This window comes from Columba livia, chromosome 9 (genome assembly GCF_036013475.1).
Source record: "Columba livia isolate bColLiv1 breed racing homer chromosome 9, bColLiv1.pat.W.v2, whole genome shotgun sequence".
NCBI classification, from domain to species: Eukaryota; Metazoa; Chordata; class Aves; order Columbiformes; family Columbidae; genus Columba; species Columba livia.
In genome coordinates this window covers 18280102-18306226 of record NC_088610.1, presented here as the reverse complement: position 1 = coordinate 18306226, position 26125 = coordinate 18280102, and the positions used below count along the sequence as shown (strand labels likewise).

The 26125-nt window shown below is 43.6% G+C and overlaps 1 protein-coding gene across 5 annotated transcripts; it reads right to left on the bottom strand.

The window, feature by feature from the left end:
• Nucleotides 1-850: 850 nt before the first annotated feature.
• AP1S3 (adaptor related protein complex 1 subunit sigma 3) lies at nt 851-24081 on the bottom strand. 5 transcript variants are annotated; one of them, XM_065074094.1, is made up of 5 exons: nt 24058-24081; nt 4700-4878; nt 3392-3500; nt 2295-2432; nt 851-1327 (listed from the first exon to the last, which is right to left on the bottom strand). In XM_065074094.1, exons 1-5 carry the CDS (start codon nt 24064-24066, stop codon nt 1292-1294), a joined length of 471 nt encoding a protein of 156 aa, XP_064930166.1. In that variant the 5' UTR covers nt 24067-24081; the 3' UTR covers nt 851-1291. The 5 variants fall into 5 exon arrangements, with proteins under 5 accessions (XP_064930166.1, XP_064930167.1, XP_064930164.1 ...); XM_065074095.1 differs by lacking the exon at nt 24058-24081 and adding an exon at nt 18481-18634; XM_065074092.1 differs by lacking the exon at nt 24058-24081 and adding an exon at nt 11531-11584.
• Nucleotides 24082-26125: the final 2044 nt, after the last annotated feature.

Here is a 26125-nt window from a genome sequence, read left to right as displayed (position 1 = left end):
AGTCCTCAGATAATTTTGGTATATTTGTCTGATAACTTACCTAGCTTTTATATTGGATAATTTCATTATTTGACAGAGATAAACAGAATTTCTCTGAGCTTTGAATTCTGTCAATGAAGAAAATAATCTCTCTAAGAAAGACAGGTCAATCGGTTGATAACAGTCCAAATTGCAGTGACAGAAAGACAGGCAAGTTAACACACCCCACAAGCTGCAATGTCCTATAACACACAGCAAGATGCACAGCCCAGATGATTCTTCTCCTCTCTACTATTTTACCCTTTTTCCCTTTGTGTAGCTTGCAAACTTACAAAAGGTTGATTGAATTGTTCAACCATTACAAAAATGGGCCACGTTCAACTACTAGAAAGCTGATCATCCCAATAGGTGTGTGAATTTGGGACTGGAAAGCTCTCTGGGAAAAAATTATTATTGGTGGATACCAAAAGATAAATGGGATGATCTTCACCATGAAATCCCCAAAAATAATTTATTCTCTTTGGGTTATCTCCTGCTCTCAAGCTCCACACTTGCAAAGGTTGCAGCCTTTGCCAGGGGATCCACGAAGGGGATAGCAAAATGAGGAGACAGAAACAGGCCATCTGCATGCAGCAGCAAAGAGGATTCATTAAAGCTGGGAGAAGCTTACCTCGAGTCAGAACAGTTTTCCAGAGTGAATGGAGGTGTGGAGTGTGCTCTAGTAGCAGCTGGAACAGTCTTACTAGCAGACTATAGCAGAAAATAGAAGGAAAATAGTGAAAAGGGCCGGTCCAAAGAGAAACTTATTTCTTCTTATACTAGATGGGTTAATCTTTTCAAAACAAGCTTGTGAAATCAAGGCCCACAACAGTTTGGCTTTTAAAAAACAAAATTATTATTAGAGCAGAATAACCATTACATTCAAAATAATGGACATTTGTACAAAAGTAGAGTCATATGGTCAGCAGTGGACCAAAAGGAGTAAAAATACCTCTTCAAAGTACTGGCAGAGTAATGTTTTGTGATGACAAAACCCGTAGCTAAAAGACATGGTACAAAACAAGTGTTTAGTCCAGCAAGGAGAGGAGAAACTAGATCAAGGGTAATAACAACTCTGCAGAATAATGCAAGTACAGAATTGTTAAACCCCGTGCTACATTAGCTGACCTTCATCTTCACCATTATACAAACAAACCCCTTTAGTTATTGGTTTTTGGTATCGCTCTGAGGATCTGGCACACTGGGAAACAATTTCAGGAAGTGCATTTTACAGGTGCATGCACAGCAGTTCTCTCTCCAGGTAGTTTTAACATTAAAATGCAGGCTTGTTCATGTACTCTTCCACTGTCTGGGAAAAACAAACAAAGAAACAACTGATGCATTATGGAGCTTTACAATAATATTCAAACAAACCCTCTCTCCTCTCTGAAGATAGCTGCAGTTTTGCATGGATTTAGATCAAATTAATTAAAATGTAGAAATAATTCTGTTTAAAAACCCTTAACAGTGTTTCAGAATCTGATCTTCAAATCACAATATACCACAGTTGTGGCTAAACTCATCATGCCTCGCTGGCCTCGCTGCATCGCTGGCTTATTTCCACATGCTAATGCCAGACCACTGTGAAAAACTGTTCCACTCACATAGCGTGACCCTGGCTAGTTCTACCAGCTGCTGTTTCCTTCAGTATTACAACTGATCTTTCACTACCTAGGAAAAAAACGAAGTAAATCCATCACATTCAACTGCTTTTGCCATTGCTGGCTCAACAGTACAAGTTACAGAAGAGAATTCCTGCAGGGTTCTGAATAAAGGTTATGTATTGGTGCCCTGCAGAGAAACTACAGAGGTGTTTATGAATGAAAGTGGAGTTTATCAGCACATACCCTTTCCAATTTTAAACAGTAATAGTAGGTCATCTGTTTCAATGTATCAGTGAAACAGAATGGATTTTTCTGCATTTATATATACATACGTATACATAAAAGATAATCTTAGATTATGTCCTTATAAATATCTTAGATATGTATTAAACTATTTCTTAATATAATATCTGAGAAACTCTAGCAGTTAAACTGCAAGAGAGCAACAGTGGTATATAAAGACCCGTGAGACAATTCTGCAAGATGCAAGCAGGCTGGACTGAAGCTTTATGTGACTGCTGCCTTCACTGCATTGTTGTACCTATTGAAACTGAATGTAAGACACATCTGGATAATCAAGTACCAGAAGTGTTTAGCTGTATTTTAAGCTCCTGTCAAACAAGGAACATGTAGGAAGATTAGGTGTTTGGTTTTTGTCTCCCTCTTCCTTACCTCCTGCAACATGTCAGAGTCTTCTATGGCTTTCACTGCAGACCTCTTAGAAGTTTCTTGTACTTCTCCACCAATTATAAACTCATCAAGAATAAAATATGCTTTTTCAAAATTAAAGATAATATCCAGCTCACACACCTGCCAAAACAAAAGGACACCCCATGTTTAAATCACTTTTGCAGCATTATAAGCACTACCGGGCCAAAAGTTAAGATGATCAAATCTATTCAACATATGCATTCTAGTGATAGGTAGCAGGGTGAAGAAAGATACTGCATATTATATAACATTGCAGCTTCTGCACATGTTTTTCTCACATATACAGCCTAGACTTACAGCAAGAATATTCCACTTATATTTTATATAAAACACTACATTCATACTGGTTTTCAGATAACAAAGCTGACTTTCTAGCCTAGTAACCTTATGAGAGGTCTTATATAGCACTTGCCATATGGGTTACATAAATTCATGCACAGTTTCACAGAGCAAGATAAACTCCCTGTCCTAGTGACCTTATAATCACCAACTGCTTTTTTGTTTTGAGGTGCTACAAACGTGAATCATGGCACAGTGATTTAAATAAGAGATGAATTAAGGTAGTGGGAACAATTTCAAAAATTTTCATAGAAGAGACGAGTTTCTTGTAGTCTTCTAGACACTTATTGATGGGCTTATTTGGACCTTTTACAGATCTTTTCTTTAAAAAAATCCCACTTTGTCTTCTTCCTCTTTATATGTCGTCGTTACACAGCACCATGAAACAAACAAAACCAGTATATCAGAAGATGTCAGGAGAGAGAATTAAAGTACTGTCACCCAGGGGTTTTTATTTTCCTCAAGCTTTCCCCTCAAATTCTATTCCATGACAGACATACAAAGCATCAAGATTAATTTTTGAGGGGAAGAAAGGACAGAAAAACAAACTTATGATAGTTTCAGCACTGTTTTACAAAACATTCTAATAATGAATTTCGCTCTGGATCGAGAGAATCTATGGGGCAAATAGTGCAGATGAAAACATGAAGCAAAACAGCTCCAGATAACTTAGTTTACCAGGCAGCCAGGAATGGTTCGTGGGAGAAAGTGAAACCTACATTTCCAAAGTATCTGTCCAGAAGCTCCACGTATCGATGAACGACCTCTAGTGTCAGGAGCTCATTATCCTGGTCTTCTATTGCACAGCAGAAATACAAACTAGCGTACCTAGGGAAAGAAAGGCAGAAAGGTGAGAGCGAACAGATGGATCTCTCAGAATTATGCACATGACAGGTAACAGCTGCCCCCTAAAATAATAATTTTCTTTCATTCTTATAGTGTTTCAGAGAATACTTTAAAAGACCAGATAATTTAAAAAAAATCATTAATTTACTTAGAAAAACAAACTGCACCCTTGGCAAAGTGCGACACCTCTAAAACTGGCCTTAATAAATAAAAAAATAATTTAAAAAACCCATAAAAAAGCAAACAAAACCCTCACCACATTAAATCAGTAGTACTTTAAGGTCTCCCTCACCTGCTGTAATAGCACTACAGAAGGTGGGGTTAATTAAACTGTAGAATGAGTCACTAGTCTTTATTAAAAAGTAAAAATAAAGGTGGAAGGCATTACATCTCAGCAGGCCTGTTGGCTATCAAATGACTGCCAGTGCTTCACACAGGGCCAATCTTCATCACTAAAATGCAGCAAAACTTTAAATCAAAACTTTAAATCAATCCAAGATGGGACCACCGATCTTCCTCAACGCTCTGGTGATGTAGCTGGACTTGCCACAGCCTCCAGTCGGATGTTTTCATCCATCACTGCACAGCATGGAACCCAATTTTTGCTAAACATACAGTGTGCTATACCTTAAGGCTAGTTTTGTTTGCCGCAACTTCACAGGAATTAACAAGCAGTTAATGCCAAACATTGTGTAACTGGGGACTGGTGATTTGTTTGGAAAAGGAAATAGGAATTAACGCTCTCCAGAGCAACACGTATTTCAAAGACAAAATTTGACAAAATGTTGAAAGTGCCTCAGAACAGTTTCTGAGCCTCCTGAAGAGCCTGATAAAGCCCAGCACACATCTCAGCAGGCTACCATAGGGAATTAGAAGGAGCAGTGAAGCCTAAAAGCCTTCTAACAGAATTTCAACCACTAATACTTATTAGAGTTGCTCCCATTTTTTTCATTTGACAGATTATACAAGTATTTTTCACCCCACAATTTACCCTGCCGATTTATCCAGGGACACTGTGCTGTCACACACAGTTTGACTGCCGATGGCAGGCTCCCACTAGCTTAGTCTAGCGCTTAGGGTTTTGTTTGCTGTTTTTCTTAAAGTGAGCCTTTATTTTTCATCTTCTAGCACATGTTATTTATATGAATAGTAATTATGTGTTCTCATAAAATTACTCACACCTTTTGTAAACAAGCTTGAGGTCTTTCCAGTCAACAAAACTACTTGTTTTTTGATTGCGAGACAAAACAATCTGAACAATTTCTCGAATGATCTTTTTCTTCTCTTTATCAGGCAGCGTCGTGTACCATTTCTGAAGCCTTAATTTCCCCTGCCGACTGAACAGCAGTATGAAGTGTATCTAGAGCAAACAAAGCAACATGGTTAATTAATGCCGCAGCCATGGCTAGGGAAGAACATTCCTCTGCCTGACACTGGAAATCTGTGAGATCTTCAGGAAGGCACCTCCAGCCCTGGCGTGGTGTTTGGATGCGGTGTCAGCGAGGTCTGGGAGCAGAGATCCCTCCCTCTCCCGCTCCTTCCCCCCCAGCTCTCCCCTTGGCACCCCCTTTGCACCCTCTCCCACCCTGTGCAAGCAGCAGCTTTGCTCCCTATTCTGCCCCATCCCTGGGGAGCAGGAGGAGCATCCACCACTTTGCAGAGGTCAGAAAAGGCCCCCAGCCCCTCCTCCAGCACCATAAGACACCTTAGTGAAGGGCACAGACACACACACAACAGGGCTCTGGATGCAGCGTGGCACACGACTAAATGTATGAATACCCAGACAGTAATCATAATCACTAACATTTCTAGTATTGCACTATTTCAGGTCACAAACAAAGCAGCACATTCCTAGGAGAAGCTATATGGAGAAGAAGAAACCAACTACTTTGGAAAGGAACCTTGACAAGTTTTGCTAAAGAAATCACCAGATTATGAAACACAGATAACTGTGATGACAAAGGACAGACCTCAGTGACCAAGGAGATTACATTAAATAAAGCACGATATATATATATACACTGTTCTAAAATTTCAATTTTAAAGCTAGTTATAATTTTACATGGTTTGACCCATTTTTTTTTTTTCATGCTGAGCATTAGCACTATTCTTGAAATACAGCAATGCGAGCTTTTAAATGCCAGTGGGTCTGTGGGAGAAAACTATCAATTCACATTTATACAAATAGTTTTATTAGCAGATTAAAATAACTGACCGTACTAAGTCTTCAAGCAGTACAGTAAGTCATCTACACACAGAACGGAAATAGCTTTAAGAATGCAGAAAATCTATCTGAGGATGACACCCATGTCAACAGGACAGCTCTGGTAAATGGGGGGAAAACAAAATACAAACAAACAAACAAAACCCTAGTGGGGATAGAGATACTTGCAATGACTGAAGACATGGTGAACAACCCTGTTATTGACAGGCATCCCCATCGCTTTTCTCACCAGTACAGATGCTGGGAGGCCAGGGGCTGCAGGAGGGACTCTCAACCATGGTCACAGCCATGTGCATGGTGACAGCCACGCTGACACTTGCCCGTGCAGAGACCAGGCTTCCCCCGATGCTGGGAGGAACAGCCTCATTTTCCTCACTTGCTTCCAATCCCTGCAAACTCCCAACAGAAGAGCTGGCAGGCTCCTTGCACATCTCCATTCCATTGGCCTTGCCTTACCCTTCTCAATCTACACCCTCATCCCTTCTTCCTCTTGTTTTCTATTCCAGTTTATTGCTGTACCTGTACTTCCCCATCACTCCATCTCCCCCGTGAGGATTAATGTTCACAATTACCATCAAGATTACAATGCATATTTCTGTAAAGACAAAAATCATTCTATGCTCTGGTTAAGTCCAAGCAGAGAAATGTACCACGGAAGCTTCTACATAAAAGAAAAAAAAGCAATGCTACTGGATTTTAAACAAAGCATTCATTCATAATTCAGGACTATTCTCTAGCTATTATAGTCGTTGAGTAATCCAGAGATAAGAGCTCTGCCTATATCTGCCTTCAAATGTAGGATCATTTTGGGGAAAGGTGGACTATTTTATTCATATCTGCCTGTGGCAGGAACTACTGCTGGAAATACGTCTCTTGCCATGATTACTCTAATGTACTTGATAAAATTACAAGGATTTTGTAGCTGCCTTGTGTTGAGTCCTGTAATATGCTCCAGATGAGCTTGCTAAATAAAAACAATTATGCTGCTGGCAGTAGACATGGCCTGATTACAGTGAAGATCAAAGCACCATGTTCTTGCCTTTCTCTGTTCGGATTACAACTGGGTTTTGACATGGTAATATTAATATTCCCGCAGTCAGGGTTACGCCTTCCAAGTGGATGAAGCGACAGTACTTACTGTCCATACACTTGTCCACTGAGAGGAGCTGGATGAATGAAGGAGTGTTTTTCTCGCTGCACAGCACATTAACTCTGAAGCCTTTGTAAAGACGGGTGCATTTCAAAAAGCAGAGCGAGCGTAGGCTCTGCAGCAGGTCAGCTGGTGTCCATTTAAAGGCAATCAGGGCCAGGCAGCAGCTATTCAATAAACAAATTTCTAAAAGTATGGTGAATCAGATAGGAGAGGATGGTCAGATTTGACTAATTCCCTGCATTTTCAGTCGATGAAACCAAATCAAAAGCTGACACCATGTTCAGCATAACAAGATCATGTTGTTTGAGAGATTCTCAGGAATAAATGTATTTGCCTGCAGTGCCTCGATAGGGAAAGAAAATGAGAGTATTCTGCTTTAGGTTCAGCTGTGGGACCCAACAGACCTTAAATCTGAGTGCCTGCAAGTAATACATCTATCTCCAGGAGAGCGACCTTATGCCTCTTAAAAGGTTAAATGCCAACAAGCCAGGGAATTACTGTAAATATTACCACCATTTTCTGCCAGTTAGTTTACTTCAGGATGTTATGTTTCACCCATAGGAAAGTGAGCTGCTCTCCATTTAAAATTGTTTTGAAAACTCCACTGTTTGTTATAAAGATGCAGTTGATGTTTTCCCACCACTTTCTGGAGCAGAGGCAACATTCTTGGCAATCAGAAAATATCCATTAAACCCCTTAAATGCACCAAGATTAGTACACAAGCTTCAAAAAATCCTATCTTTTGGGTCTCCCATCCCACACTGTTTCATATGCAGAATATAACTATATACCTCATGAGGCAATTTTACTATTATAGAAATATATACAGCTGAAAAACAGATAAGAGGCTCTACTGTAGTCCATTCCTAATTTTACAGTCTGCAGCAAAATAGCGTACCCTCAAGCCTACGAACATATTACTGGCCTGCTGAGAGTTCCTGTAATAAAACAACATATTAGAAAGTTGCAGACACTTGAAGAGAAAATATTGTGTTTGGTTTTTTTTTCTCTTTTGACTCTTCTTCCTTTTTCTAATTTCTAAAGTCCATTCAATCTGGGGAACTCTCTAGGAAGTAAGTAATTTCACATTCTCAAGAGGTTAAATGGCTTAATTCCTGTAATCATCCAACTGCTATGGCCCGTTGTTTCATTCGCTTCAGTTTTGCTCTGCCCAGCCACACCAACTCGATACAACACATTCCGCATGCTCACAGCTCCGTTCATTACAGCTCACTGGAAATATTTTGATGCATCAATAAACCTGGAAATGTTGAAGTACTGCACAAACACAAATCTAACAGCTCATCTGTTCCTTGCTCCTTGGCTGTGAAAACATATTTGCTTTCCTGTAGCGCTAATGACAAGATGGATGCTGATGAAGGAATTTTTGGGTGGTTTTCAGCAGCCAAACGACAAATAGAGGTAGATTATGCTACAAGGTTTTACTCATCTTTAAAAATTGTAATTCCAGAGAAAAACAAAGGCAAATTACTTGCTTCAAGCAAAATACCTTTGAAGCAAGGTGCTTGGTTTCCTCTCCTAGCATTCCAGGGCTGTTGGCTGCCACAACAATCACAGGACCCGGGGCGATGCCAGCAGGAGTTTTTAGGTCCCAGCCTGAGTGGGCGGGGATGAGGAGAGCGGTTCCTAGGAGAGCATCGGCTGCCCTCGCAGGCTGAGTCTGTAGGAAACGAGCTTTGCTCCGGGAGCACAGTGTAATTTTATTAGCTTGCTTTACTGAATCATACCAAACCACCTACAGCACTGTGCAAAATTATCTCCATAAACATCTGTAAGTAGCCTAAATGACTGCATTTTGCATTTGCAGGTCATTATTTTCTAGTTGGAAAAACAGGGGTTTTCTTAGATCAAGCATTTAAACCGGATTTCTAAACCTGAACTCTGTCCCCTTCTCATGCATCTCTGAATCAACTGCAGCTGTAAGTTACACAACAGGTTGGAGAGTTGTGGGGCCTTCTGTTTTATCAAGAACTACAAAACTGTACCAGGATAACAAACTTCACCCTGAGTTTCAGGGCTACAAAAAATCAAATGGTAGACTTCAACATGAGGTAATTCACCAGTAAATAGAACAGACACTGAAAATACAAAATACAGAAGATTTACATGTTCGAACACAGCAAATCTAAGTGAAATATGTAAAACTAACACACTGTGATTTTTTTTTTCCACCTTCCCTGGGAGACCTTTCCCTCCTTTGCTAAGGGGCTGTCACGATCTGATAAGCAGCCCACCCAAGCTTGTCTCCTGGACTGCTCCCTGCCAAGACTGGGGGTCCCCTCTGCTGCAGCCTTCCCCAGAGTTTGACATTTTCACACCCCAGACTGATCAAACACTTTACAGTTGGTGCACTGGTTGTAAACTTGGATCATTTGTAGCTTTTGCAGAGGTTTTAAAACTTAAACTCATCTGTACTGCAACATCTAGCACAACTGCCTAAAAGACTCCAGACTCCATTCTATGATATACAGAACAAACCACCTGTTGGGATATGAAATAACAACAACTGCACAGGATGTCAAAGCAGCTTTCCTGACCGCCAGGTTGTTTCTCCAGTTTGCTGTCCAACGCCATGAACATGCAAAAGATGCCACATTTCCTCCTGCAAGGTGAACTCCAGGGGTCACGCAGCAAGGCTCTAACTCACCCTTCTGTGAAAACAACCTGCACTAGAAATGCTTCTCCTCCTCCTCCTGTAATTCAGCCTGTACAACATTTGCTGACTGATTTCAAACCTGTTCTGTGGCACCTGGCTGCTCCAGGCCCCTCGGTGGGAGAGGAGGACGGGGAAATAGGGGGACTGCAATGAGCCCAAGGGGGCGAAGGCAGAAGAAGACAGTGGGTGCAAGACTGTGCAAAGCAACAAGCATCCTTCTCGGTGACTGGTTTGTGCAAGGATTCACTGGGCTAGGCAGCTCTGTCACCCCAGCAGCACTGGGTTTAGACTCTGTTCCAGCTCTAATCATTCTGAATTCAGTTAAGAGCCCTCCCGAATCAAAGTCACCTTTATAAAACAGAAAGACTCCTGAAATTCACAAGTTAACTAAAATTTGCAAATCAGGAATTACTATCCTAAACCAGACAACTTGGCAGAACTTGGAAACTCTTAAGTTTTCCTTAAAGGCTTTCCATTTAAGCCTGCTGCTGCCAGTGCAGCAACAGGCAATGTATGCCATGCTAGTAAAGAAAAACTCATGAACCACATAAAAAAGGAAATGTGATGAAAAAAGCCACACCTTCAGCTGCTGACATGACAACAGCTGCTTACAGAAACCCGGGGAAAACCAGAATGACTGGCTGTACCTGGTCAAGAGGAAGCAACTCTTTACCATAAAGTTCTCTTTTAACTTATTCTGACTTCCTTGAACTCTGCTTGATCTTCTGGCATTGTTTCAGTCTAGTTGACTTAATATTCTGCTTATCTTTTACTATTTGTCACGCTTTCCTCTGATATGAAAGAATGACCCTCCCAACATCAACGGCTGTCCAGAAGCTTTTTATTAGTACTTATTTCTACATCACATCTGAAAATGAACAAAACTTATTATCATTTAAATGTTTATTTTAAAAAGTATGGACATCCAAATTATTCCAGTCATTAGCTGATTTTTTTTTTTTTGATCCAAAACATTTGAAGAATAAAAAATTCCTTTTGGTTTTTACTTTGTTTAGAATTTTTTTGAAGGGAGAAGAGTAAATATTGAAATATTCCCAAGAAAAATGAATAGCTACTGTGAGCACACAGATGGTTTGCAATGCCAGGCATTTGAGGTGAAACGAGAAAGACGTACCAAATATACAACTATTGACCTAACATATTAACAATCTAGCCATACTAGGAACAGGCAGAATAACAACACACTTAAGTATAGGTATTTCAGTATTCTGCTGCTGCACAAAGTCCCCAGCTGGTCACTGACATTTAATACATACCTTTGGGGATTTTAGGGTCTTCTAAAGCAATTGTGTAAAATCCATGAAACAGGCTACTTGATTCATTTCCTTAGTTGTTTACTCTGTTACTAAAACTTTCATTCATAGCAGCACAGAAGCTGTTTGTGAAACACTGCAGAACCTCAGCTTTAAAATTTAAAACACTTATTTAGTCTGTATGATGTGAGCAAATAAGAAAAAAGAAAGCGAAAAAACAGTGACGAAGCAGCATATTGCTGCCTAACTGGCACAGAATTCTTCCTCACTTAATCTCCATTAGGCACATTTCTGAACAATTTCCCCTACACAATACATCCAAAGTCCATGCAATAAAAGCTGTGCCAAATCGTTGCAGGTACACATGACTATAGTTACACATCGATTTTACGTTTTTTGTGATGCAGAAGTCACCCTTATCTTATTACTGAAGATTTTAAATTGACTGGTATACGAGCATTTAAAGGATATTTACACCATATAGTATTGATCCAGCCAACAACCCCCTTGATAGCCTCACTTGAGTTAAATAAAACTGTAATCAGAACAGTATAGCTGAGCTCAAGTTCTGAGCCAAAAACACCTGGAAGCTCCTCACTTCTGATTCCTGCTGAATGATGAGAAAACAAAGCTCAAGGAAGCCCGAAGTGTGCCCCCCGCTCCCCGGGCTCCACCCCTGCTTACGGCCACCTCGGGCAGGTCCAGTCCTCCCACCCGACTCATTCCTCAGAAGCCACAGAATTCCTCCAGCAACACCCTCCCACGGCACGGGCATCCTCTGCCGACTCCTCGCAGGGTGCAGGCGTCCCACCAAGAGCGAGACCGAGTTTCCAGCAGAGACAGCACGGCTTACCAAGATAGCTCCCAAAATGGAAATGGAAGCAATGACATCCAGAGGATAACTGTTCTCAGTTTTCTTGAATCAGTGCTTTTTGACTCCTGCAAGTGGAACCACTCCAGCTTCTAGGCAATAAGCAAGAACAAATCCAGGCAGGGAGTTTGCATAAAACCTGCCTCAAGCCCTGCAGTGTGTGAGCAGGTCAGTGGCCGCACCGCAGCCGGGGGAACCAGAGACACCATCTCACCTGCCGTCAGCTCGGGGGACAGACACCTGCAGGGATGGCAGCTGCTGACCTTACAGAAAGCAGCACGATCTGAAGACATTCAGAACAATTATTAACTGGGTAATCACATCCTCTCAGAGGTGTTTTTATTTGCCTATACATAATTGGAAGGCAGTGGAAATCTTCGCTATGTTACTATAAGGAGAGGAGAGTAGGGGAGAGGCTGAACAAGCTGCCAAGAGCTACCCCCAGTTCACTGCAGCCCCAGTGCACTTTCCAGTCACAAGAAGCCATTTTCCCAGTCGGTTCCTTGAACACCCGGTGAAGAAGCAGGGCTAAAATCCAGCCCAGTGGACTCCAACAAAAGGCGCAGCCTCTTTTATACTCATTTTCAGTTTTCTTATCAGGTAGGTGAAGGTACGGCAGTGCCCTTCCCTTGCCTCTGACCTTTCAAGGAGCAAAGTTAAAAAGCTTTGCCCTGGGACGGGGCTGGCACACCAGCAGGTGACAGCAGCAGGAGTTTCCCCATCTGCTCTGCCAGGGGACAGCCAGCGGTGCAGCCGGGACACCCTCACACCCATCCCTCCAGCAACCGGCACAGAAAACCTGAGCGCTGGGAGGACGGAAGATAAACATGAGTTAGGATCACATTTGTGAATTACTTCGAAAGAACATGGAAGTAATTTTTTTTTAAATATTAAAGCATTTAGTTTAGGCATTTTCAATAGATAAATTCTCAATTTTAAAATTACACTTTTTCATTAAGGTAAAAAACCCCCCACATATATTTAATAAATACAAAAGAAGCAACTATTGCTTATGAAACGAAGGGCCAGAGCACAAGATCTCACAGAACACTACGCTGGCTTAAAATTTGGCCTCCAGAATGAAAATGTGGACAAAAAATTAATTCTGCTATTCATCTGGGTAAGGGTAAGGAAAAGGAAAAGGAAAAGGAAAAGGAAAAGGAAAAGGAAAAGGAAAAGGAAAAGGAAAAGGAAAAGGAAAAGGAAAAGGAAAAGGCCTGAGGTACTGCCCCTTCCCCATCTCCTGAGCCTGTTGAGTTGTGACGGCTTCATGCAGCCATTCCCATGGCTCTTCTAGAGCCCCAAGCACTTCGCGTGTTCCCCTTCCAGCACACAGCGCTACAAGACAAGGACACAACCTGAGAAAATTCTGCATTTTCATCAAACAAAATTATCTGTTTGTCATTCCTTTGCAGTTTGCATTGACTGGTCGTCTTGGACGACTAAGCAGAGGGTGATGACCATACGGGAGTTCCTGCACTGGTTAACCAGTCATTGAGAACTGCAAGTGTGCCAGCAAAACTTCCTTAAAACTCTAAGGGCAAGCAGCAAGGCAACAACAGGCATTTACATTTACTGGCTGGTGAAGAGGGATTTTAATGCCCTCTGTTCTCAGATCTGAAGAGAGGATATCAGATGGACATCTTACACAAATTCAGCAAGTTAGAGAAGAAAAAAGACTGGTGCATAGAGCGCCTGAGGTTACATCTGTGATATTGAGCAACATAAATCCAAGACGTATCAGGCCAGGAAGACATGTCTGGCCAGAAAGGCACGTCATGCTCGCCTTCAAACACTGTAATGTAAATTTTCTTTCTCCATCCTAGCCTACTGACTCTGCATGCTACATTCCTACTCATGAATGATACATAATTTGTGTGTGACTGCATCTTGCACCTCTCTAAACTGCAACATCTGCAAAAATGCAAAGGCTCAGGAGTGGCTGCTCAAGAAAGCATCCACCCAAGGCCGCCAGGTAATGCAGATGACAGCCTGCAGGAACAGGACAGTAGGGAAATGAATGGGCAGAGGTGGTAATTAGTAACTGTGCATATGTGATATGGAGAGAATTATTTTTACAGGAGCAGTACAGTTTAAATTTAGGCATCACTGCCAAGACTACAACTGGCTCACATAAATGCCTGAGGTATATGCTGAAGCATAAATCTGATAAGTACTTCAGTACTTCTCTGACCTATCAGTTTCCTGAGTACTTTCATCGTTTTGTCCCTTTGCTGCTCTTACACATAACTGATGCCTTCAAAAGGCAGAAGGTCTATGGGATGGTTTACAGAGCACGGCATTTTGAAGTAATTAGATTAATGATACAGAAAAGCAGCAAACATTTCACATGGTTTATAAAGCATGGGATTTTGAAGTAATTAGAGTAATGATACAGAAAAGCAGCAAGCATTTCACATGGTCTAGCATTTTCCTGCCTCCTCATAGCCCCAGCTGGCCATTACCCCCCAGCCCTCTCCCTGGATTTGCCCACCCCAGATGCCGTAGCTTTCCCCACAGCCCTCCAGGCACTCCATGTGCTAGTAACTCCTGGCTGTAAGACATGCCTCCAATTTCCCTATTTGTGAGTGAAAAGGTAGAAAAAATGACTTTAGCAAACAATCAGCAGACCATCTATCATAATATTTCTGTTGCTTCTCAGAAGTGAGCTTATTACCCAGAGACAGTGAAGTGTGCATCGCAATTACTGCATAGCCAGTCTAGAGTGGTCTTTATGTAACAGTGACACCCTGTAGCGATAGTGAGTACTCAAGAGAGAGCATCCAAAACTGGAACAGTATCATATCAACAGTCAGAGAATACAGACACCCTAAGAAGAACCCTAAAAAACATTTTTCCTAGGAAATCCCACAAAATGGTATTCTAAAATTCAACTGAATAGCAGGGAATAACTGAATACCAGACTATGGATCACCCCTGAGCAGCACTCTGATCTGAGCAGCTTCCAGAAGGAGAGAGTATAAGTACTAGGGGATGTGTAAAATACTTCTGGTGGTCCCACCCTCAAGAATCACCAAGTTAACGATTCAGGGTCAGAAACTGGATCCAGACAAACCACCTGTGGACTCATCTTCTGTGAACTGTCTAACAACTAGGATACCCACAGCACCCTTAGCAGTGGATTGAAAAACATTCATCTGCACTGCAGGAAAAAGTATTCCCTTTTGTTTTCTTTACATTTAGTGCCTAAAAAGTTCACAGGATGTACCCTGATTCTTCTTGTAGCAACTATTCTTCATAGCATTCAGGATTTAATGCATTTCTATCACTTCCCCTGTAGCGGGCTGAAATATCTTTCTACTCAGGATCTTCTAAAAAGGATGCCATTCCATTACTGTTACCTACTCCCACACTCAGAGTTCACTACAAGATAGATAACCAAAGAAATACCACATGGATTTCATTTTTTCTTTTTTATGTATAATGCTGTCTCAGACAACAAGAACCATTTATTTGTAATCCTCTCACTTTCCCTCATCTATTCTAATCTGCTGCCCTTCGTGCCTTTCAGAAGTAAATGCCTAGAGGCAAAGTTCATGGTCTTTGCTAGGCCAATATACAGCTGTATCACAGAGTGGAAAAAAAGCACTTACTCTCTAAACCATAGACAGTAAATTCTGTGCAGCACTGAAAACATCTGCAAATCTGTGTCTATTTTAACAATTAAGGGCATTGACACTGCTAGTGAGGTCAATATCCAGAATAGCTGAGAGTTCATTTCCAAACACCCGGCAGGTGTCAGCAGCTGCAGTCACTTCAACTAAACGGTGCTTGTCAACTCCTTCTCTGTTTGGGCCAAGTACATTTTTAGAGCCCCTGTGCTCAATGGGATCCTTTTGATCTTTCCCCAGGGTTTCAGATGATACCCACAAGTGCTGATTTTTCTCACTATACTGATGAGCAGCACAGGTAGGAGGGAAGCAGGTGCTTTACTTTGCAGGCACCAATTCTGCACTCAGAGCTATGCAAGCAGAGCCTTGTGCTGTCTGACAGTAACACTGCTAAGAGAGGCGGCAGTGGGATTGGGGCGTTGCAGCATTTAGAAGCATCAAACACTACAGCAACACATGCCCTTGGGGAAACTAACCATTCTCTCCTCTCTGTTCTCTCCCCGCTCTTCAACTTTGTTGAGACAGCAATCCTTCAGGATGTTTCTCTGCTGAACCCGTATCTGTCAGGGAGCAGAATTTATTCTCTTTCCTAAAATGTCTTTTTTCATTTTTTACATGTCACATGTAGCAGCCAGGGAGAAAACGCTGTCTTTCTCAGCAGGATGTGAAGTCGGCTTTGCTAAACAGACTATTTCCTGAAACTTCCCTGGAAATCTGCAACAGAGCAAGCAATTGAAACAACCCTCTTGCTAAGACATGGTGCCATTTGCGTAAATACAGATCTCGAAACACAGAACAATCGTGGCAAGCACAAACAACTATGTCATTGCAAACCAGAGGAACCAATCTGAGGGGAGTTTAAATGACCTGTTTCGAGTTCTTTGCTTGTGAGCCTGAATAAGGCTTAGTCTTGGTTTGTAACCAAGCAACCCTGATTTCTTGACATGTAACCCAGTGTAACAACCCCTTCAGTGGTGATGAGATGACAGACATAAGAATTTTAAGTGAAAGAGTACCCTGGCAAAAGCACCTTTTCATCAGTACTGGTTCTGCAAGAGCAGAACGAGGAGAGGCTGACAGCACTACTTAATGCAGTAATGCCATAAAGTGTTTGTACTGTGACCTCAGAAAATGAAAAAAAAATTAATAATTGTAAGAATGCACACTCACCTTATAAAATTATAACAATCAATACAGCAGACAGTCTCCAAACTGTCAATAAACAGCACTATTGTAAGCAGCGCTCCCCTGGGACCATGGGGAGTGCTTTGAAAACTGGCGTTTGTGAAGTGCATGCATCAGGGAGAGTTCTGAGATCAGCTTCCCTGAAATCAGCTCCCATATTTACTGACCTTCAAAGGCAAAATAGAAACTCCAATTGTTTACATAAGCTTTACCCGAGGGAAGTGGATATGTAGGGCTGTCTCGGGGTGTAACCAGAAAGGCTATGTCTATATAGGGACTTAAGGTGTGGAGACTGCTTTGCCATCTGTAAATTCATCACTGTGCATATTCTATTTGCAAATGTAATGACACCTTTCTAAATACACTAGACTAACACATATTTAGCATTCTGGCTAAACCACTGAAAAGAAACAACATCGCTCTGCCTTTGAGGACAGAGACAAAAAACAAAACTTGGCCTCTGATGAAGGGAGTTGAGAGACTTCTGTTCAGCTGCTCTGCTGGTAACTGATATTACAGATGCACACAAAAGGCAAACTGTGCAAGACACAGCTTGGGAAATGCTTGCAGAACCTGCCCCAATTCTGAATTATCAAGCAGTGAGATGCCTTCTCAATTAAGAGGCATCACTGACCATCTTACTGCTTGAGAGCCCGCAGTTCTCCTTGGGGAAGATTTAGCCATTATTCTGAGGATGTTGGTCACGGCCCTTAACAAAAGAGATCCACCACAGCAACTTTTCTGGTCTCGGTAAACCACCACCGAGCCCAGCACTGGAGAGCCAAAGTGCCTCCCTCGCAGGATCCTGCCACCCCTTTAACCTGAAGGGCTGCTGTTCCCTTCCATGCTACATCCAGCCAGTGCTGTCACCTCTGCCCAGCTGTGGAGCCAGGTCACACTCGTAGACTGGTTGCCAGTATACAATGTACAGAACCAGACCCATGTGCTCTCTCAGCCACATTACTTGGTGGAAAGTCGCTACAACTCTGTGAGACCAGGCAGTTGGGCAGAGGCAGCCGAGCTGGAGGCAACACTGCCGCCCGAGCTCTCCACTCACCCGGCACTTGGGAAAAAGCTCTTGTCAATGCTGCTCTCACATAAAAACCCTCTGCCCAAACCTGCACTGCTTCAACACCAGAGCCAGCCGAGACACATCCATATGAAACCACACTCGATCCTTCTCCAGGCACCGGAGCAGACTCGAACCTCAGCTCCTCAAGTTACAGGAAGACTTTATGAAACCTCTCTCTGTAACAGCCTTGTTTTCCTGGTTGGCTGTGAAAGGCTTGTCAGCATGACCCAAGCTCACCCCAATGGTGGGAAGACAGAAAGGAAAAGAATAAAACTTTCATTTCCTCAAAACAGGTGCAAACCTTGTTCAAGCCAACTTGGAAACATTTCTGTTTCTAGGACCAGCCGGCACAGCCCTAGCCGGCAGGCTGCCATGCACTTTCTAAAGAACGCATCTCACCTCTATTTAAAGCCAACTCGGATTATTCTCGCAGAACTGTTTTTTAAGAAAAAAAATACAAGTATATTTTCTTCCAAACACAAACAAGCCGCTGGAGCACCACTGCGGGATCTGCCCTCTCGCCAGGTTGAGCCCACCTCCGCGGGGACTTTGCTTCTCCAGGCAGCGCACCAACATTTGTTTGCTTTGGGCTCCCGGGCACCAAGATCCCGGCCGTTCGCGCGGAGATTCTGCCCCGGCTGCGGCAGGGGGACAGGTCCCCGGGTCTCGGCTCCGGGCGGAGGAACTCACGGGTCTTTGGGGACCGGGGTCAGCTCCGCTCCGCCCTGCCCCAGCCAGCCCCGATAGGAAGCCCAGAGAAAGCGCCCGTCGAGGGGGCTCCGCGGCCCCAGGGTAGCGGAAGGTGGTTGCGGCGGGGCGAGGGCAGCTGCTCCCTCCCGGCTCGGACCAAGCCCGGCGGCCCCAGCCCACTTACCATGGTGTGACGGCGGCGGCAGGCTGGAAGCCGGCCCGGCCCGGCCCAGCCCGGCTGGCTGCCGGCCGCCTCCCTCCCGCCCCGCGCCCCTCCCCGCCCCGCGCAGGTGAGGCCGGGCCGCTCCGAGCCTTCCCACAATGCCCCGAAGGGGAACGGCCCTGCCGCCTCCTCCCGGGGCTCCCGGCGAGGCCGCGGGGCAGCGGTGAGGAGCGGGGCCGGGAGACAGGCTGCCCGCGCTGTCCCGCCGGGGCCACCTGCCACCGCCTCCGGGGAGCGGGGCAGCGTCGGGACGGGGCGCAGTCCTGCCGCACGTCCGCGGCAGCGTGTGTGCCTGCGGCAGCGTGGCCTGCCCGGCACGGCTGCCCCACGGACCACTCGTGTCTGGGAAACGAGGGTGCCGGCGGCAGGCGGGGACTGCAGGGACGCCGTCCGCACACTGGGTGATCCCAGCTGTCACCCTGTGCGTGCGGGAACCCCTCAGATGGCTGAGTTTAATAAAAACGCAGTTCATGTCCTCCACTAGCTCTAGCTACTCCCCTTCCAAGCATTCATGCCCTAAAGACACTCTGGTGGAGCTACAGCCATGATTGCAGCCCATTTCCATCAAAATGAAACTGGGATAGTTTAAATGCCTTGAATGGCTGGGCTTTACTAACCTGTGGATTTTGATGGAGCTGGATGAGAGAGCCAAGACATGAGAAGCTCTACCCATCATAGGCTTGTAAATCCCTGCAACCTCTGGCAGGGATTTGCTGATAAGTAGCTGGTGCCAAAAGAATGTGCAGCATCCACAGACTCAGCACTTGAACCAAAAGCTCTAAATCCAGGCCTAAGGCTTTTCAGGCTCTTACCAAGAGTCTGATCCAGATGCAAACTACCACATGAGCATAAAATGAGAAAACCGTGGAAGCTTAAGTCCCATGTTTGTAGTCTAAAGAAGAGATGTTGCCCAGTGCACAGCAGGCATCTAGCCCCAGCACAAGTGTGTCTGGATTCAGCATACAGTTCCCATCTGCTCTGGGCAGAGCCATGCCCTGCTTTTTCATGCTAGATGCATCTGAGTTATCAGTGAGAAAGGGAAAGCTGAAGCAGCTCAGAGACTCCAGGGGACACTGGTGTCAATGGCCAACACCAGTGGAACCCCTATTCAGCCTCTGGCTTCAGCAAAGCGGGAGAGGTCCCTCAGTCAAAGGCAATTGTGCACGCATGACTGAGAGGGCAACTGGCCTGAAATCCATTCCCAGTTGGAAATACTTGTTTTCAAGAACAGAGAACACATCCAGGGGTGTTCTCCTTATGACCATTTAACAGCACAAAGGCAATTTCCACATTTCCCTAAGCACACATGACTCTACTCCTCTCTGCCCTCCTTAAGCTTTGTTTTCATCTACATAGATATGCTGTTCACAGAGCCCTTCACTGATTCTTGCTCAGTTTCATTTCTGTATGTTCCAACCTCCTATCACCAAGCAGCACAATGTGCACTGTGCTGTGATGCTGCTGGCTGCCAAACGCTCTGGTTTCACTTCTGGAGCGTACGACACAAGAAATACAAGTCCCAGCTGCCACAGACCTCACTGATACTTCATCTGCTCGCTTGCCTCCGTCGCTTCCTGAGTACACATCACAGGCCCATAAAGCAGCACCATGTCAGACTGCAGGAACACGCTCAGCCTGTATCACACAGCTGTGGTGCAGCACACACTGCGTCAGGCTGCCAGGCAGCGCTGGCCTCGCTGGTTTCGCTGGGGCACCAGCCTTTCAGTGAACCTGCCAAATTTACGCTTACTGCTATCAGCATCTGGTAAAGTAGAGCAAAACCATTTGCTAGATTCTCCAAAAGACAGCTGTGATGAGTAAATAGGCCACACAAAGTGCCACAGGACCCATGCTGCCTTCTCCAGGAGGTAAACAACTGGCTTCCCCACAACCACGGTCACGGTCCCATCCTTTGCAGCCCCCAGCTCTACCTGCTGTGGCCTATGCAGAACAATAGAGCTGGCTCTGCCCTTGAACCCCAAATGTTCCTCACTGTCAGTGAATGGGTAGTGTCCATAGTTACCACTGTAGCATTGGGACCGTCTCTGTGTACACTTGGAACTGGATTTGCCTAACATGCAAGAATGTGGACACCACAGTGCAGTTGTACTGGAGATGCAAAGTATTAACACTTTCATCTCCAAAATTAATTTTAAAAACAGTTTTCACAAAAAATAACTCTCTTCATCAGCCTACATCTTACCCGGCTACATATTCTGATGATAGACAATATTTTTTTGCTTAACAATCTTTTCCCAATAATCTTACTTTTCTATGCGAAGACATTAATTAGGCCTATCAACTCAAGAGAACTAGCCTGCTGCTTTTCTGTTTTTGCAAGTAAATCAGGAAAAAAAAAAAGCAGCAGCAGCAACATGTGATACATACAGTGTACACTAACAGTGGTGACTAACGTCACCCATTATGGCCAATCTTGCAGGGCAGTGGAGAGAATTTTTCAGCCCGACAGAAACAAGGCTGCAGGATCGTGCCTGAATTCAATGCTTTCCAACACAGAAAGCCAGGCTGACTGGCTAACTACAAGCAGTAAGGAGTTGGAATTCCCCACCGCCCCTGTCTCTCCACTAGCACAATGCCTGCATAACGTGATGCAGAAGATGGCTCAGACTTCCCGGTTAGGAACTACTGATGGTTACCAGTGTCACAGCAATGGGAGTGGCGGAGCCTGCCACGGTGCTGCCAGGTGAACAGGTGGGGTCCTTTGTGTCCTTCCCTTAGTTAATGAGTCCGGACAGAAAAGCTTGCAAAGTAATGCAAATTTATTTCTCTAACTTCAAATGGGCTGCAAAAGGCTTTGAGAGCTCTCCTCTTTTGGCTTCTTTCTTTGCCTGGAGGAAAAGGTGCATACTTCTTTCTTGAGGCCCCTTTGGAAAGGCTTTTAAGTGAGGCAAGTGGCTTTTACTGGTACTGGATATTGCATCCTTTTTGCTTGTATTCCACTATTCTAGCAGTCTATTGCATTCAGAAGTAGAAAATGTTCACACCAAGAGTTACAGTGAGCCTTTTGTGCCTACGGCTCCTGGTAAGAGGTTCTTTGGCTCCTAGGTATAAGTTTTGGTAAGTCTGGACATCATTTGAAAAGAAGTTGTAAGAAACATTTAATGAAGAACTGTTGTTTTTATATAACTGAGGAGCTGGTACCTGACCCCAGCAGGGGGGAAAGACCGAGAGACATCAGACTACGAATTCTTAATGTAATACACAGTCTCTTCCCGGAATATGTACTGACACCTGTATACATACCAATACCTGTATTTACAAGCTAATTTAGGGGGGAAGGACTGAGAGACATCAGACTATGAATTCTTAATGTAATACACAGTCTCTTCCTGGAATATGTACTGACACCTGTATACATACTGATACCTGTATTGATAAGTTAATTTAGGGGGAAGTGTAGCCAAAGTAACAGGAATCCATATCTTAAATAGATTGATAAGGGGAAGGGTATTATGTGCATCGGGAAAGTCTGTAAACCCTGAAGTACACAACCAATGGGGAACAGGGGAGGGAAATTGCAGCCAGGATTTTTGGGGAGATATAAGCAGGGGATTTTTGCCCTATTAGATGTGCCTACCTTTAGGTAGAACACCCGGTCTTGCAGAATCGTTATGAAAATATGCTTTGCCAAGAGATCCTGCCTGGGCCTATTATATTTGCAAAATAATTGTTTCCTACAAAGTCATTGCTAAAACATCAGATGCCACTGACTGGTGGAGTCCCAAACCTGCAACAAAATTTATATCAGGCCCTCCTAATCTCTGCAAGCTTTATGGACTGCAGAAGCTAATCCTAGACCATGTAAGTAAAGCTATACACTCACTAATGGTTTACAATTGATCGGGAAGTTATATTCACATCCATTTTCAGGGAAATGAACAAATCCTGACAGCTCAAACTAAGACAAACCATTGTCTGAAGAACAGAAAGAGGAGAACAAAATCTAGTATTCTTACTTCCCTCTGAAAAACTGCAAAATCTTCCTTCTTAAAAAAAACCCCATCTTCTTATTGCAGAAAGAAGCCTTTTTACTGATATGGAGTATCACAGGAAATGAAGCAGCACACTGGGCATTTACACCGATTCTGGCCAGCACAGGCCTGTGTTTGTCGTTTTCCATCACCCAAACGGAGCTGCTGCCAGGCGCACAGAACCAGACCGCTCCAGGACCGGAGCCCCGTGTGACCCAAGGCGCTGGGGCTGATGCACACTCCATTGGCTGATTGTGCAGGAGACCTGCTGTGCAGGTTTTTTTCCACTTGACACTAGGTCCATAGGGGAAAGAGAAAACTTTAAAAGCCCAATCTAAATTCAGCCGCAGGAGGTAGCTTTTAATTGCACTGTGGATCAATAGAGAAGCAATCTAACACTTGCTCTTGGTTACTAGGCAGAGGTTTGTACTTTTCCAGACAATTTTCACCTGCTTTTCTTCTGTTCCCTTTTCCTTATTTGCTCTCACACAATTTGGATTCTCCACAATTTAAGTGCAGAGCAAAGCATTCATATCACTAGAGAACATACTGAATTACATATCTGTATCACAGATTTTGGTACCTTATCAGCAGCAATAGCATGGTTCAGCAAGCAGTCCCAACACTTAAGCAGTTTAAAGTACTAGAAAAGTCTTAAAAATAACAGTCTCAAATCCTTATAGCCTGTACTGAAGTGATAGGTGTACACAAGTACTTAAACGGTGTCAAGTAGCATTTTATTTCATTCCCCAGCTGTATAAAAGAGCAGGCCAAAGGGTAGACAGACGTTAATAAAACTCCATCCAGAATTCTCCTTCTATCAAGAGAAAATGTGTTATTGTAGCCCTCTTGTGTTCAGTTGGATTAACAGCTATTAGATCCATAGCGTCCTTCCTGACAACCCCTTCAAACAAGACTGCGTGCTTCAAGCGCACTAACATTCAGTTCTTTGCCCTCTCCACCTTCCCTCAGGTTCTCTCATGTTTGTCCTCTTTCCATCCTGGTTATAAGATCTAAGCATATTCAGACCATTAAACAGCAGAATGCTCAGCTGGTGTATTCACATTGTAAAACAAGAGAACTGCTGTTTTGGAGTAGGAGGACTAAAACGTCTCATTGTTTGTAAACATGCTTATATTCCCAGCAACACTTCTCCTTTAAAGGTTTGTAATGAACACAGTTTGCAGTCTGCTTTCCTTCTTTTAGACAATGTCTATGAGATTAAGTTTTAAATTGTGTCCCACAGACACCCACAGACATGCACAGCGTTTCTCTACCCTTAACAAAAAACACCCGGACATCCTCCAAAACCTTTAAGTGCTACTGACAGCCTTGCTGATCCCAGACCTTCCCTACTAATCACCAAGATTAAAAACTCTGGCATCCACCACTTAACTTGGACACTGCACAGTCAGGGTTGTAAGAACTAGCACCTTTTACAAGATTCTTTTCCAACCTGGAAAGGCTGTAGCAAACAGAAGAGCAAGTTTACAGTTACATTGCTATGGGTGCTTAACGGAGTCTTTTTTCCTGAAAAGACACTCACCTGCCACATCTGCTGCCTCAGTCATCCTTAATTCAGCCACTGCAAGACCAACTCATTCTTGCGGAGCAGGAGGCTCAGGCAAGCAGTTCAGTTGTGCTTCAAGAGCTGCTATCACCTGTGTCAAGGAGCCAAACTCCAGCACAGATGTGCTGCTGCAGAGGGAACCTGGAGAAGGAGCCATAAACTAAGAGAGAAAGAAGGAGGAATGAGAACAGGGAAAGGATAAAGGCCAGCATTAGAACAGAAAAATAGCTATGGCTTAGCAACAACCAAGTCAAGGTATATTAGTATATTAGTGACCACACACTTGATCAGCAACACAAGGCTGCACTTCAGTTAATGAAAACTTAAAAGAGTTTTGACAAATACATGCACATAGATTTTGAGAGCAGCTGAAACCATAAGGAAAACAGGCTTTACAAATAAAAATATAGATAGTGAGAGTCATGGTATCTTCTTAATTTGAAAGACAGCTATAGTAGCAAAGCTAGGAGCAAACGCTATTCTATGTCTTTCCCTATAAACAAGGTAAAGGAGAAGAAAGCATGTACCTCCATAACATTTGCTATTGCTCGCCAGTTTCCTCTAGAACAGGTTTATATGAAACATTTCAAAAGAAAAATGGAAAGACCACACATAAACATACAGATGGGAAATCCTACAGTCAACCTGTATTTCTACATAAATTTATATTGGCTTTGAGCTGGATAAATTCTAAGAGATACTGAAGCCTCTGGGTGTCTCACAGCACATATGATTCATAGCATACAGGGGCCTTTGCAAACAAAATTGAGAGGACTGACTTGGTAACTCAGTTATAACAGCTAGATGTAAGGCAACATGATATCTTTGTGACAAAAAGCAAATTAGGAACAAACATACCAAATAGTCTGCAGACAGGACAGTCAGTCCCACTTGAGTTAGCAGAAAGCATCAAGAGTGCAGAAAACATCGAGAGTAAGTGAAAGAACACGGTTCAACTTCTCTGTGTGAGCGCAGGTTATGTAGTAAAACTGGAAAGCGGCCCTGGGTACACAAGTGAGTTGGAGGGCAATTAGTTACAGCAACTCAGAGCTGCCTCCATGTTGGGGAGAAAAAGGCTCACGCTATAGAAGCAGAAAGAATTCTCATTTAGAAAACCAATACATGTATTGTAGTGCTTTCACTAAGAGGACACCATTTGCAGTTCTCGAACATTTTCGGACTTAACTAGAGTTCATATGCCTTATTTAAAACATCATAATAAGATGATCTACACAGATGTCTATGCAGGCTTTTCTGACTACAGATCAGTAACAGCTTCATTGTTTCCAGTTAGTTTTGGTTCAAACTATAAAACAGGGTGAGAAGTTTAATCTGATTAAAATATGTCTTGTAAAAACAAAACAAAAAATATTATATACCACAAAGGTTACTCAGCCACCCTTCAGAGATGGAAAGTTTGTGAAACCCTTTCAGATTCCTTCTATTGCTCCTCAATACCCCAGAGAGCAGCGAGCTATGCCACATGTTCACAGGCCAACATTGTGGCATTCCCAGCGCCAGCAAGCCAGCCAGTGCCACATGTCAGCATTTGAGCCTGTGACAGCAGTGGGTGACTGTGAAGGATGAGGATGCTTCCCAGCATGTCACCACCCTTTCTCTGTGAGAAAGTATCATGAGACAAGTGTAAACACCTCCTGCGGCTGCAGTTCGTGTCCTCTGTGCCCATTAGCTTGTAGACGCTACTCATCCCATCCAGTATTTCTCTAATACCTCAGACAGATCCAAGGGATCTCAGGGAAGGGCTTGATCCTCTGATACTCTTTGCAGACCTCTGAAGGGGAACCAGATAAGAGGTCTATATGAGCTGGCAAGCAGGACACAGGATAGGGTTATATATCCCTAGCTGAGAACATGCAACAATTGTCTGTCAGCTCACTGGTTCATCATGGGCCGTTAACCCCACTGCTCCAGCTTATTCAGCTCCAGTGCAACACACTGACAAGTTCTCCCTCCAACCTAGAATTTGGACACAGGTCCTGTAAAGGAGGAGCCAGAGCCTACAATGGGGGTTGTGCATTCACAG

Coding starts and splice junctions, on each gene's coding strand:
- AP1S3 (XM_065074091.1), bottom strand. CDS start 6,949: ATGTGCTGTGCAGCGAGAAAAACACTCCTTCATTCATCCAGCTCCTCT. Junction 3,501..4,699: donor CTCAAGCTTGTTTACAAAAG/GTGTGAGTAATT, acceptor TTCTTTCCCTAG/GTACGCTAGTTTGTATTTCT. Junction 1,328..2,294: donor ACTCTGACATGTTGCAGGAG/GTAAGGAAGAGG, acceptor TGTTTTTCCCAG/ACAGTGGAAGAGTACATGAA.